This window comes from Rhinoraja longicauda, chromosome 14 (genome assembly GCF_053455715.1).
Source record: "Rhinoraja longicauda isolate Sanriku21f chromosome 14, sRhiLon1.1, whole genome shotgun sequence".
In the NCBI taxonomy this organism is placed as follows: domain Eukaryota; kingdom Metazoa; phylum Chordata; class Chondrichthyes; order Rajiformes; family Arhynchobatidae; genus Rhinoraja; species Rhinoraja longicauda.
Genome location: NC_135966.1, coordinates 41,811,353 through 41,825,146, shown reverse-complemented (window position 1 = coordinate 41,825,146; position 13,794 = coordinate 41,811,353). Strand labels below are relative to the sequence as shown.

Here is a 13,794-nt window from a genome sequence, read left to right as displayed (position 1 = left end):
TTCCAGGGCTTCTGTAACTTAAGTATCATTTGATCAGATAGTAGCCCGGGACTCATTTTTGAGCTTGCATCATTCAACGTACATCTCCTCATTCCCCCCCCCCCCCCCTCCCCCAATCTGAGCAGGTAATTTAGAATTGCCAAATCAGTGATTCTTGAGGGTTCATTTCAAACTGCACCAAGAGTCAAGTAAGGAGAATTTAGGAGAATTAAAGTTGGGTAAAATATTGAAGCTGTGATCTGTTTATAATGAGTATGATTTCTGGGCACAATGACCAAGGTTTACATTGGAGCTTTTATGTAGAAGCTGAGGTGCAGAAACAGACCATTTGGCCCGACATGAATTTGCAATCACAGTTGAGGCATATGGCATATTTTTAAGACCAAGCCATGTAATCACATTAAAAGAAAAGAGCAGAAGTATAGTTATGTTTTATGAACTAATCTATGATACTCCGAAAAAGCCCCTTAAATGCATATCATTTCTTCCTTATATGATCACATAAACACACAAACACTTAAACATTTGACCTTCGAAGGTATTTATTCACAAAATGCTGGAGTAACTCAGCAGGTCAGGCAGCGTCTCAGGAGAGAAGGAATGGGTGACGTTTCGGGTCGAGACCCTTCTTCAGACTGATGTCGGGGGCGGGACAAAGGAAGGATATAGGTGAAGATAGAGGGAGATCTATATTTTCTTATATTAAACATTTGACCTTTATTTATAACATTATAATAATGTAACATTATAACTATGTAATTAACATTTATATAGTTTACCTTAGCTATATGGTACATCTCTAGGAGATTAAGTTTCTCTTGAATTCCTTCTGGGGTTTATTGGTGTTGTAGCCAAATCAATGACCCACATTATGTTCTCACCAAAAATTCTACCATTCCCTTCATATCTACCCCTTGGTGTGATTTGGACCTCAGCAGACTTGCTTCTCTGGTTTCAGGTACCTCAACTTATAACCTGCATTACAAGGGTAAAATACTTGGTGGGGAACTGGCGTATCCTTTTGAGGAGGCGACGGAATAGGTTTCCATCAAGTCTCCCCCAACTATCTCTTTTCCAGAACACTGTGCTCCCGAGAACTATGCACTTTCTAATCCCTTAGCACATTGTCAATCTCTCTACTGTCTATAATATCATTTTCTAAACAGAGACTACAATTATTTACTAATGCAGTGTGCAGTGAGAGTAACTTATGGTATCACTTCAGCAGTTCTATTTGCAGAATTATGCCATTCGGCCTAAGTCTACTCCGCCATTCAATCATGGCTAATCTATCTTATCCTCTCAACCCTATTCTCCTGCCTTCTCTCCATAACCCCTGACACCCTTACTAATCAAGAATCTGTCAATTTGCACCTTAAAAATATCCACTGACTTGGTCTCCACAGCCGTCTATGGCAAGTAGGAAACTGATAACATGTATTTTTAGGGGCTATTTGAAATAATAACTGGTTGAATCTTTATATCTTCACCAGCTGAAGTAGGGTGTAAAAGCTAGTTTCAACAAGGATAACTTACTAGAATTTATAAAGTATCAACATAACTTAGATTTTTCAAAAATCATTGCAGTCAATTTTTGAAGTCTTTACATTATGGACCCCCGAGATAACATAAATCCGATAATCAGTTTCATCAACAGTGTACGAGTGATGAATATTACGTAGGACACCAGATTTAATTCCCCTGTCCATTCTTCAAAATAATGCCACAGAATATTGATGTCTGCCTGAGAGATTCCCACCTAAAACCGATAGTCTTCCCATAGGTCTGTGCTGTATTGTAAAGTAAGTGCTGATAAGTTCATAAGTTTATGTCATCGGAGCAGAATTAGGCCATTCAGCCCATTGAGTCTACTCCGCCATTCAATCATGGCTGATCTATCTTTGCCTCCCAACCCTATTCTCCTGCCTTCTCCCCTTAACCTTTGACACCCCCTTACTAATCAAGAGCCTGTCAATATCCGCTTTAAAAATGCCCAAAGTCTTGGCCTCCTCAGCCGTCTGCAGTAGCGTTTGAACGTACAACTTTTTAAACTCTGAGACACCAAAGTACAGAAAATACACAAAGGAGAAGCTCCTGATTGATATCCTGTTGTCGGCTGTGACAAACCCAAGTGAAGGGATAGCTGAGTTAACATGGCATGACTGAATTAGACTCTTCCATGGGCTGTATAATTTGATGTGTTACTGCATGCCATTGATTCTGACCCAAATGGATTTCAGTTTTCTTTCTGGTGTCTTCTCCTGTTATTTTTCAGAAGGGACCAAGGTTCAGCCACCAGCCAATGTGAACCACTGCTTGGATGCTGCGAAAGCCTGCAACATGGACGAGAATTGTAAGCAGTTCCGCACAGACTACGCCAAGAACTGCCTCAAGCCCACCTCCAGATCTGGTTGCGACAGGCACAAGTGCCACAAAAGCCTTCGCCGCTTCTTTGACCACGTGCCGGAGGAATACAAGTACCCGGTCCTGTTCTGCCCCTGTGAAGACAGCAGATGTGCTGAGCGCCGACGCCAGACCATCGTACCCACTTGCTCCTTCGAGGAACCCGAGAAACAGAACTGTCTGAGGCTGTGGGACATGTGCGAGGAAGACACCATTTGCAGGTAAGGACTCCGACTAAATTAACATTGAAGAAGTTGCACTTAGTGGAAGATGGTCAGCTGTGTAAAATGGTTTGGTTCAAACTCTTACTCATGTCTTCCATTCCAATGAACCAAATTCCTTCCAAATTATTTTTCATTAATTTAATATCCAGGCAATGAGCCCTTTTTAAATTCATGCCCAGTACATGCAATTTCAGTGGATCAAATTGTTCTCTCCATTGGTGTTTATACAGACTCCAAGTGCATTAGGCTCGTTGCTACTCACAAATGCATTAATAAAATATCATGAGAGGAATAGATTGAGTAAATGCACAGAGTCTCTTGCCCAGAGTAGGAGAATCGAGAGCCAGAAAACACAGGTTTAAGGTGAAGGGGGAATGATTTAATAGGAATCTGAGGGGTAACTTTTTCACACAAAGGGTGGTGGGTGTATGGAATGAGATGCCGCAGAAGGTAGTTGAGGCAGGAACTATCGCAACGTTTAAGAAACATAGGCATATGGATAGGACAGGTTTGAAAGGATATGGACCAAACGCGGGCAGGTGGGACTAGTGTAGATGGTACATGTTGATCAGTATGGGCAAGTTGGACTGAAGGGCCTGTTTCCACACTGTATGATTCTATGACTCTCTCTCATCACTCGGTAACTCTAAATATATATGTGGATACAAACTGTACCAATATTCCGACATTGATAGATCTATATCCTCCCTGCCTTCCATTCTCACCATCACCCGATGCTTGTCATGACTGGGTAAATAACTTGTCTGTTGTTGACTTAGTCGCCGACCAGTTAGAGAACCTCACATGATCCTTTGGATTGTGAAGCTGCCACACTAATGCTCCACTATTGATCGTTCATGATTGCTTTCAAAGTATATCTGCCTTTTGTTGTTTTGCACTCACTGGGATCTGATTATTTTGTGTCCCAAGTATAACATCTTGCTTTTATCTTTCTGGCAGATCCCGACTGGTGGATTTTCAGACTAATTGCCAGCCGTCTAAGAAGTCTACCAGCTCTTGTTTCCGGGAAAACTATAATGCCTGCCTCCAGTCATACACTGGCCTCATCGGTAAAATAATTCCCCTATCTTCACTCTTTCTGTTGTTTTAATACTCAGGAACAAATAGTGCCAAACCAGACCAAGTGGACCTGTTGGGCCCAAACCTTTCCTGCATTGGTGCAGCACCCTCTCCTCCCCCACTCCCCCCCCCCTCCCCCCCCCCTCCCCCCCCCCCCCCACTCCACCCCCCCCCCCCCCCACACCCCCCCCCCTCCTCGCTCCACCCCCTCCCTCCTTAGGAGATAGATTTAAACTTTAAAATGTGAATAACATTAAAAATATAACACCAATTTCAATGAAACTTCTTCCATTAGCACCAAAGGAATGATGGTGAGTAAGGTGGGCCTAAAAATGTCGCAATATTGTGTACCATTTTGGCTGTAGTTCAGGAACAAACAAACAAACAAACAAGAGTTTTAGTATTTAGATATCCTTGTGCAGTAGTCCGAGCACTTTGAAAGGTTTCCACTAAAGAGTTGGTAACTTGTGACTGCAGCATTCCAGTGGTCTAATGTGCAGGGCAGTGTGAATATATCCTGAAATCATTTGTTCACGACGTTGCCAGCAAACAAAGTCGAGGAATTGCCAGAACAGAAATTCCCAAACATTTTTGCCTGCTACCGAGAAATTTGCTTTCTTGCTGGTCCCCACCCTCCTCCACTCTGATAAGAAATATTGAACAAAACGTGTTCATTTGTATAATTATATATTCCATTTCTACCTTTTCCTACTCCACCAATTTCCACTTATGTAACTTCAAATTTACATAACTTATGTTTTCATAAACATAATCCTCCATAAAAAGTTATTATGGAAAGTTATATTTTCCCCTCCCCCCCATGACCTGCACCAAGGGAAGGTGGGAGGGGTATAGTAGAACTCGAAGATACAAGCCACTGTTCATCCAGCCTGCCGTACACCATCCTGTTAGTCGCCACTCCTATTGCTGTGTTGCACTGTTCTATGTTCCACGCTCCCACAGCTGTTCATTGAGATTAAAGATAATCTTCTCAAGGAGGATAACATGGAACTAGTGAGAATGGGTGATCGATGGTCGGCATGAACTGGGTGCGCTGAAGGGAGTGTTTTCATGTTGTGTCTCTAAACTAAACCAAACTAAAACTCTACCGGTAACTCAAGTACTCGGTTGTCAGTAACATGTATGGTGTAGTTTGGAGTTGCATGGGCTTTCTGCCTCAATCCCAGAATAAGTCCTTCCAGGCTGTACATCCCCAGCAATCTCCACTGGCTGTGGGGTGGATCAATATGGAGGCAGAAGACTTGCCACAATCCATTACCTTCAGAGCAGGTACATAGATTGAATGCTGAGCTTTGGCCAGTTGGTCAGGGATTGGGAAGTTAACAGTGTGCATGGTGTCCTCACCCTTCCTATTCTGAGATCCTGTTGCCGCACATATTATCATTGCAGATGGCAAAAGTTTCTTGTCTATTTCCATCCTATTTCTCACATGGTTTTAATCTTAGTAAAACCTGTCAGTATTTGAGATGAGGGTGTCACTAGTAAGTCGGCATTTCTAATATTCCTAACCGATCTGAAGGTTTAAAAGAATATTAACCGCGTGATATGTTGAGTTGCTGCCTCACAAATCCAATAATCCTCCACAAGAAATCTAAATCTTCTCTTAGTTTTGAAATAAAACTCTCAGGAGGAATATTTAAACAGCCTAATTTTGGGATATAATTTGTCTCTGGATCTGGGTGCTCCGGTTTCCTCCCACATTCCAAAGATGCGCAGGTTTGTAGGTTATTTGGCTTCTGTATGCTGTCCCTAGTGTGTAGGATAGAACTAGTGTATGGATGATTGCTGGTCGACACGGACTCAGTGGGCTGAAGGACCTGTTTCCATGTGTATCTCCAAATTTAATTAAAATAAACTAAAAGTCTACACATTTTAACACATTACTGGAATAAAACTATCATGAAAAAAGAAGCAAGATTAGGGAATTGGAATGACTCCCAGATGCAGCAAACTTCACCCTAGTGCAGCTCGTATGATCCAGAGACAAATTATATCCCAAAATTAGGCTGTTTAAATATTCCTCCTGAGAGTTTTATTTCAAAACTAAGAGAAGATTTAGATTTCTTGTGGAGGATTATTGGATTTGTGCATTTCCTGTATTCACTGCCTTTAAGTTGGATGTTTAACAAGAGGTAAGTCACGGAGCGTTGTGCCTGCTTTTTGTTTCACGCTAGGTACTATTCTGACACCAAACTACATGAGCAACAGCAGCTCTGATATCTCCATATGGTGTACGTGTGCTCACAGTGGCAACCAGCGTGAAGATTGTAAGAATCTACTGAGCATTTTCACAAGCAACAAGTGCCTTGGTAAGTGATGGACAGATATTGTAACAGCACCTCATATTGCTTACAACCCAATGGTATGAACATTGAAGAATTTGATGTTTATAACACCTTCCCTTTTTCCTCCTCTCTTCCCTGGTGTGTATCCATATCTCCCAGTATTCCGCTTCTTTCTCCTCAACTGCATCCCCTTCTACCTACATTCCTCCCTCCGGTTTCACATTTCATTCCTCGTATCTTATGTCCTTTAGTCACCCCTTCATGTCTAGCCTTTGTTCGCCCATCTGACAACCAACCTCTCTCACCTGTATCCACCTATCACTTGCCAGGCTTTCTCCCACGCCAAACTCTTTTCCAGCTTTCTCCCCTCAACTACAATCACTGAAGAAGGGCACTGACCCGAAACGTCACCTATCCATGTTCTTCAGAGATGCTGCCTGATCCGCTGAGTTACTCCATCAATTACTCCATCAGTGTGAAGAAGGGTCTCGACCCGAAATGTCACCCATTCCCTCTCTCCAGAGATGTTGCCTGACCCGCTGAATAACTCCAGCATTTTGTGTCTACCTTCGACTTAAACCAGCATCTGCAGTTTTCTTTCCTTCTCCAGCACTTTGTGTTTTTAATCGAATCACTCCTCAGGATTTCCAGTCAGGATGGATAAAAGCTGTTCAGAATTAGATTTAGAATTTAGTTTAGAGTTTAGAGGTAGAGTGTGGAAACAGACCCTTTAGCCCACTGACCAGTGATTACAGTACACTAGCACTGTCCAACACACTCAGGACAATTTACATTTTTTACCAAAGCCAATTGACCTACAAACTTTACATTTTTGATATGTGGCCGGAAATCGGCGCACCTGGAGAAAACCCACACAGTCACAGGGGAACGTACAAACTCCGTACAGACAGCACCCATAGTCAGGATCAAACCCGGGTGTCCGGCACGGCAAGGCAGCAACTCTATCGCTGGTTAGGGCAGCTCAGAATGATTTATCCTCATCCCATATCTGTTGGATAGTCCTTCAGATTCCACAAGCCATTTCCTCATAAAGTTAATGAAGTTAGAAAGCCATGTTCTCCACTCTAATAGCTGGGGCAATAACCTCCTGCCAGGATTAATGGTTCCAATTTTCAAAGTTTAGTATCTAGTGGAATCTACCGTACGATGCAAGGTCAAATTTGCAATTGTTATGATTATTTTAAGTTTCCGTTTTGAAGAATATTGGTTGTTGCAAAATCCCTCAATGACTTTGTCCGTCACAATCTTTGCAACCTCTTCTCACTAGCGTCCTCTCTGAGGTCCTTCAAACCGAGCCTCTTGGGCAAAATAGGCTACGACACTTGTTGCCATAACTTCATCTGCCTCGCCCCTTAGGTTCTGCGACTCCTTTCGATGATACTGTTTCATTTAAGACAGCCTTTAAAACCTACTTCCATGTTTCAGCCTTGGGCTATTTACCCAAATACATCCTAACTTTCCTTTAAACATTACAGAGTATCGTGTTTTGTGTGTTACCGATCCTGCAAAAGACCTTGGGATGTTTTAAATGCATAAAACATAAACGCAAATTGCATTGTTTTGGATCGTTCATCCTAATAAAAGACCAAAGGTGAAAGTAGACAAATTGCCAAGAATATGAGTGCCTCACCTGGAGAGCTAGGCAAAAGTGTATGAGCCATGGCTGAGGAGCCCAGCTATTTGGATATCAGTCTAATTGATGGATGATCTTCCTTTATTGCATAAATTATTTCTAGATCTTGGCATACCTCTAATGAACAGAGTACTTTAGGAGATTGTGGTCTACTGCATCAGACCCGAGATGCATTCCAAATTGATGAACATCAATTCTGAACAAAAACTTTTTTCAGTCAGAGAGTTGTGAATCTGTGGAATTCTCAGCCTCAGAAGGCAGTGGAGGCCAATTCTCTGAATGCATTCAAGAGAGAGCTAGATAGAGCTCTTAAGGATAGCGGAGTCAGGGGGTATGGGGAGATGGCAGGAACGGGGTACTGATTGAGAATGATCAGCCATGATCACATTGAGCCATGCTGGCTCGAAGGGCCGAATGCACCTATTGTCTATTGTCTATTGTAAAATCAGTTAGCACGCATATGAAGATTAGATTTAGAGGGGCCACGGTAAAAACAATGCTTTTCTGTTCAACATGGGCATTTTGTCTGAAACTGGGACATTATAATGTGGCCTCAGGGCTCATGACGATTGTTAAGATGGCTGTGTTTTGCATCACCTCAATCTGAATCAGCTGTTTCAATAATGTTCGTCAAGTTCTTCAATGGGGAGCCAGTGACCAAAATCAGTGTTGGTTCATGAAAATAAAAACAGAAAATGGTGGAAACACTCTACAGCTAAGTGAACACTAATGAAAAGAGAAACAAGAGTTAATGTTTCTGATGTGTTTACTCACTCTCTCCTTCATTGAATGCTGCTTGACATCTTTCCAGCATTTTCTGTTTTTGTTTCAGATATCTTCCATCCCCAGATTTGTTGAGATTTTCAACGTTCCTAGATGGGGAGCATAAGAACATATTCCATTTATCGTGGCTTCAGTCGACTGGTGGCTGATCTGTCTCCAAATCTGTTGTCAGATGATGGGTAGAGCAAAAACCCCTGCATCAAAACATTGATGTCCTTTATTTTGTCTGATGTTGACATGGTTTGGTCTCTTTCAGGAGATTCTATCAATTGGTACAGTGGCTCCACAGTGTTTCGTGCGTCAGATAATGAATACCCTGCAGTTACATCGACTCAACAATTATCGTTCAACTTCCCAGACAAGGATGGGCCAAACAGTAACGCTAGTCCATTAGTCAAACTGGACTCCAATCTGGTAAAGCTCACGCTGATCTCCTTTTCTGACATGAGTGCTGTTCTTGGAAGATATTTTTAATTAAGCTTTAGGATGTTCAACCACTTTGGGAACAAGTAATAAAAAGAGGTTTGCTTTTAGCTTTGAACATCGAACGACAGGACAGTACAGCACAAAAACAGGCTCCTCGGCCCACAATGTCTGTGCCTCACATGATGCAAGACCAACTCCCATCTGCCAACGTATGATCCATATCTATCCACTCCCTGCATATCCATGCGCCTGTCCAAAAGTCTCCGTATCTGCATCCACTACCACACACATCAATGCTTTCCAGGCTCTTGCCTTCCTCTGTGTAAAAAAAAACCTCACCCCGCACATCTCCTTTAAACTTAGCCCCTCTCACCTTAAAGTTATTGGAATAGAAACATTTCCAATATTTTGCATGTTGAACCCAATAGTTAATGAGCATATAAATGGTTTACCTCTTAAACCTTGGATTCGTGCTATTAGTTAATTGGACCGAGATGACTTTGTGTTGTGTTGTTTAACCACGTGGCAGCTCTTTGATCTCCATTATATCCTCATGTCATCCTTGGACTCCGATGCTTTGGCCGATCTCATATTATCCACTTACCCATGAAATAGAAAGAGACAATTTGACCCATTGAGTCAATGCCATTGAGAACAGTCCCATCATTCCAGCCCCTCCACTTATTTTCTTGAAGCATATTCTGTCACCATGCATGTTAATACCTCACTGATACTTCAGTCATCCTCCTGCCCAAGGGGCAATTTATGGTGGGCATTTAACCTGACAACCCGTATGTCTTTGGGACTTGGGGGCAACCTGGAGCATCCGGGAGAAACCCAATGTGGTCGCAGTGAGAATGCGTAGAAAGCACCAGGTGGTCATGATCGAACCCAGGTGGTCATACCAGCGAATCAACAGCACAACCCTAAAGTGCCAGACACAATGGCATTGTTAGAGTGTGGACCCACAGCTTACCACCCTCTCTAATGGGGTAACATCCATGTTGAGGACTGAGACTCCTTCATAGATATGCCAGTTACCCAGGTGAATAAGAAGGTCTGAGAAATGAATATACTCTCACCTGATACAATGCATCAACTAACGTACATCTGAAGAAGGGTCTCGACCCGAAACATCACCCATTCTTTCTCTCCAGAGATGCTGCCTGTCCCGCTCAGTTACTCCAGCATTTTGTGTCTACCTCTTATAACTTAATTGTTAGATATACCTGTCTGCACTGGAGTGCTTCCCCAGTTTAGTTTCACCCAGCCAGCATAGTTTTAAAAGACACATTTGAGAACACCTGAATCCATGTGTATGACAAGGGTCACTGTTTGGCCTGTGGAGCTCGTACATTAACAATAGAAATATAGAGTCATACAGTGTGGAAACAGGAACTTCAGCCAAGCTTGCCCACACCGACCAACATGTCCCATCTACACTAGTCCCATCTGCCTGCGTTTGGCCCATATCCCTCTAAACCTACCCGATCCATATATCTGTCCAATTATTTCTTAAAAGTTGCGATAGTCCCAGCCTCAACTAACTCCTCTGACAGCTTGTTCCATACACCCTCCACCTTTTGTGTGAAAATGTAACCCCTCAGATTCATATTAAATCTTTCCCCCTTCACCTAATACCTATGGCCTTTGGTTCCCAATCCCCCCACTCTGGGCAAGAGACTCTGTGCATCTACCTGATCTATTCCTTTCATGATTTTATACACCACTATAAGATCACCCCTCATCCACCTGTGCTCCAAGGAATAGAGTTCTAGCCTGCTCAACCTCTCCCTATAGTTCAGACCCTCAAGTCCTGGCAACATCCTTGTAAATCTTCCCTGTACCCTTTGCAATTTGACAAATATCTTGTATCAGATGCATGTTGGCTGCCATTCAGTTTTACCCTTTCAGAAAATAGGTTGTCTGGTTTAGTTAAATACAAGTCCTTAGCCCGGAGCTGAACCGACGTGGTTCTGATGCACCACGCGACAATCCGAGTGTTTGATCTACCTCAGGTTGTGATACCATATCTGTTTATCGCCATTGCAGGATTGTGATCATGTCGGCAAGCTGAAGGCCTCTCCGGAAAAGTCGCTGTCTGAGATAATAACTGAATGTAATGCGAGTTCAGGGACGAACAGCCAGAGTCGCTCCTCAGCAACATCCTGTGTTCTCTTGTCGTTCTACATCTTCATAGTCATTGTGAAACATACCATTTGAAAGGAAGTAACAGGACTTTTTATGAAGAGAGGAGAGACCAGCCTGGTTTTTAAACTTCACTGGTGTCCCATGCTAATTGTGCTTGCTTTTGAAAACCTCAAACTAATGCCCGGAACACAGCTTAAACTGAGAAAATAGTTTATAAAAATAGCCTACCAATTTAACATTTTTAAGGTACTAACTAGAAATGTAGTCCGGCTAACTCAGTTTCCAGTTTTAACGCTCATATTTCCTAAAGTTATAACAAGCCAACATTTCTTTGTCTAGTTTCCAGCACCAGGTGTAACCAATGAATGTGTAACCAATTGAATGTGTAACCAATTGATAGGATGAGCTTAGTAACATTAAACACCTGTCATCTCCATTTAAGTCCCTACTTAATACAGTTCTGTAAAGAATAGTACTATGACCAGACACTCTGTCAGTGGGAAATTATACTTTTATGATTTTTCACTTGAACCACATCTTTGTAGGACTGTAGATGTTCATTAACTGTTTATATTTTTTTTATCAGAAGGGAGTTGAGCGGCAGAGACAATTTTCCAATGTTTAAATATAAGGCTGGAGAAGGCCCACAGTATTGTGCATGACCTAAAACAGATAAGCATCATCTTGCTGTATCAAGGTGAGAGGTCTGAACCTCACTCACATCATGCAGCTGTGAGCTTCTGCACTCCTTCTCACTTGGGATCAAGGTTGACTTGCTTCCTCTCTGGCTTTGTGGATGCTGAAGCCAATGTGGGAATCGAGACCCTTCCACAGAAGGGAGGAGAAGGAGCTGACAGCACAGGCGGGTGGGCAGTTTGTGAGTTGGTGGAGTCCTTCCAGCACTTACGCAGGGATTCTGTGTCCACCCAGTGGACATCAGGTTCTTAATATCATGCACCACTCTGGGCTATCAGGGCCAGGGATTCCCAAGAGTGAGCCTTGCATTGGTTGAGGAAGGCTTTGAGAACATCCTTGCTGCCATGCTACTATTTACAGATGTCTTATCCCTGAGTGACACCATGAGAAGTGACCCTGAAAGGATGGTGGTGAAGGTAGAGCCTTAATTATGCCACAGCAAGTGGTGAGGAGGTCTTTTCTAGGCTTTTTACACAAATCAATGGATAACCTGATGTACTTTGTGAGAGTGAAGCACCAAATACTATTATTAAACCGAGACCATGAACATGTGGTACTTTCACCACATGACAGATCTGCCACGGTTCAGGTGCACCGTGTGGTTAAAGTAGAGGTGTACACCTGGTTATCAAAAAGGAAGATATGGTACTTTCCATGACCATAGGCCAAAGAAGTACTTGTTTGAAATGTAGTCACTGTTGTAATAGGTTCTAGGAGCAGAATTAGGCTATTTGGCCCATCAAGTATACTCTGCCATTCAATCATGGTTGATCTATCTTTCTCTCGCAACAACCTCTTCCCCCCCACAACCTCTGACACCCATATTAATCAAGAATCTATCAATTTCCGCCTTAAAGATTGACTTGGCCTCCGCAGCCTTCTGTGGCAATGAATTCCACAGATTCACCACCCTCTGACTAAAGAAATTCCTTCTTACCTCCTTCCTAAAGGTACGTCCTTTTCTTCTGAGGATATGACCTCTGGTGCTAGACTCTCCCACTAGTGGAAACATCCTCTCCACATTCACTCTATCCAGGCCTTTCACTATTCGTAATATATTCGAAACATGGCAGTCAGATTGTGAAGAGCAAGTTCTCACAATCAGCAATGAGCAGAGTAATATTGTTTTCATGATATTGAGTGAGAGATAAATGTCAGGGTGACCACCTCCTCTTTAGATAGTGTCACGGCATAGTCACCTAGCTAGCATCAATGTTTCATAAATGTCATTGCAACTCGTCCTTATACTATGCATTGTTTGTAAAGAAGTCTAACGCTTTGATGGTTATAATGTTCAAAATCATGGCATAATCTGTTTAGGAACTGTTTAAGAAATACTCTCCGAAATCTATTATTAGTAATCAAACAGCACCATCATTTTTCTGTCATAAATGTTTTTTGTAATGTGTGGCATGTCAGCACCTGTCATCTCCAAATGGTGTTGGATAAAACACCATGGGAAAATATAGACAGCTGGACTGCATGGCTGTGGTGGGAAAATCAATTTGAAATGAAAATCTACTGTCATATTATATATATTTTATCAGTGATCACAGATTAGATGCTTGTAATGTTGCCATTCAAATTTCATTCATAAACTACTTGAAACTGATTCCTTTTAGTATCTGATGTCAACGTTTTCTCAGAGCACTGGAGTCTTGTGATTTACTGGGAATTATCTGGCATCTTCTGCAAATATAGTCTATCTTACGTCATGAACTTTGCTCCAGTGTGCACTTTTGGTGAGTTTTCTTGGGCTGTCTATTCAGCACTAATACAGGAGGACGCTCGGTTCCTTGTCTCAGCTGAGTTAGTAGACGTCAATAGGTGTTTAGAGATTGTGCATGTGTAGGATAGGGTTTAGCTGCCACTTGTCCACTTGTTATAACACAAGGCCACTGGCATCGTGATAATAAAAGGCTTGAAGATAGTAGATCTTTTCACGCCATTCATGTTTTACAGCAGCGTTATTAGAACTGTTATCTAACTCATTGGGGCCTTGGACTATCCTTGATCGGACTTTGCTGGCTTTACCTTGCACCAAACATTATTCCCATATCATGTGTCTATG

The 13,794-nt window shown here is 42.3% G+C and overlaps 1 protein-coding gene across 2 annotated transcripts in view; it reads left to right on the top strand.

Moving 5' to 3' along the window:
* The window catches only part of LOC144599936 (GDNF family receptor alpha-4-like), a 32,919-nt gene extending 19,606 nt beyond the window's left edge, over positions 1-13,313 (top strand). For both annotated transcript variants that reach the window (XM_078411202.1, XM_078411203.1), the window contains exons 4-8: positions 2,276-2,624; positions 3,588-3,697; positions 5,903-6,037; positions 8,707-8,864; positions 10,929-13,313. In XM_078411202.1, coding sequence (XP_078267328.1) covers positions 2,276-2,624; positions 3,588-3,697; positions 5,903-6,037; positions 8,707-8,864; positions 10,929-11,099 — 923 coding nt within the window. In that variant the 3' untranslated portion in view covers positions 11,100-13,313. The remainder of the gene's footprint in view (positions 1-2,275; positions 2,625-3,587; positions 3,698-5,902; positions 6,038-8,706; positions 8,865-10,928) is intronic.
* The last annotated feature ends 481 nt before the right edge of the window (positions 13,314-13,794 follow it).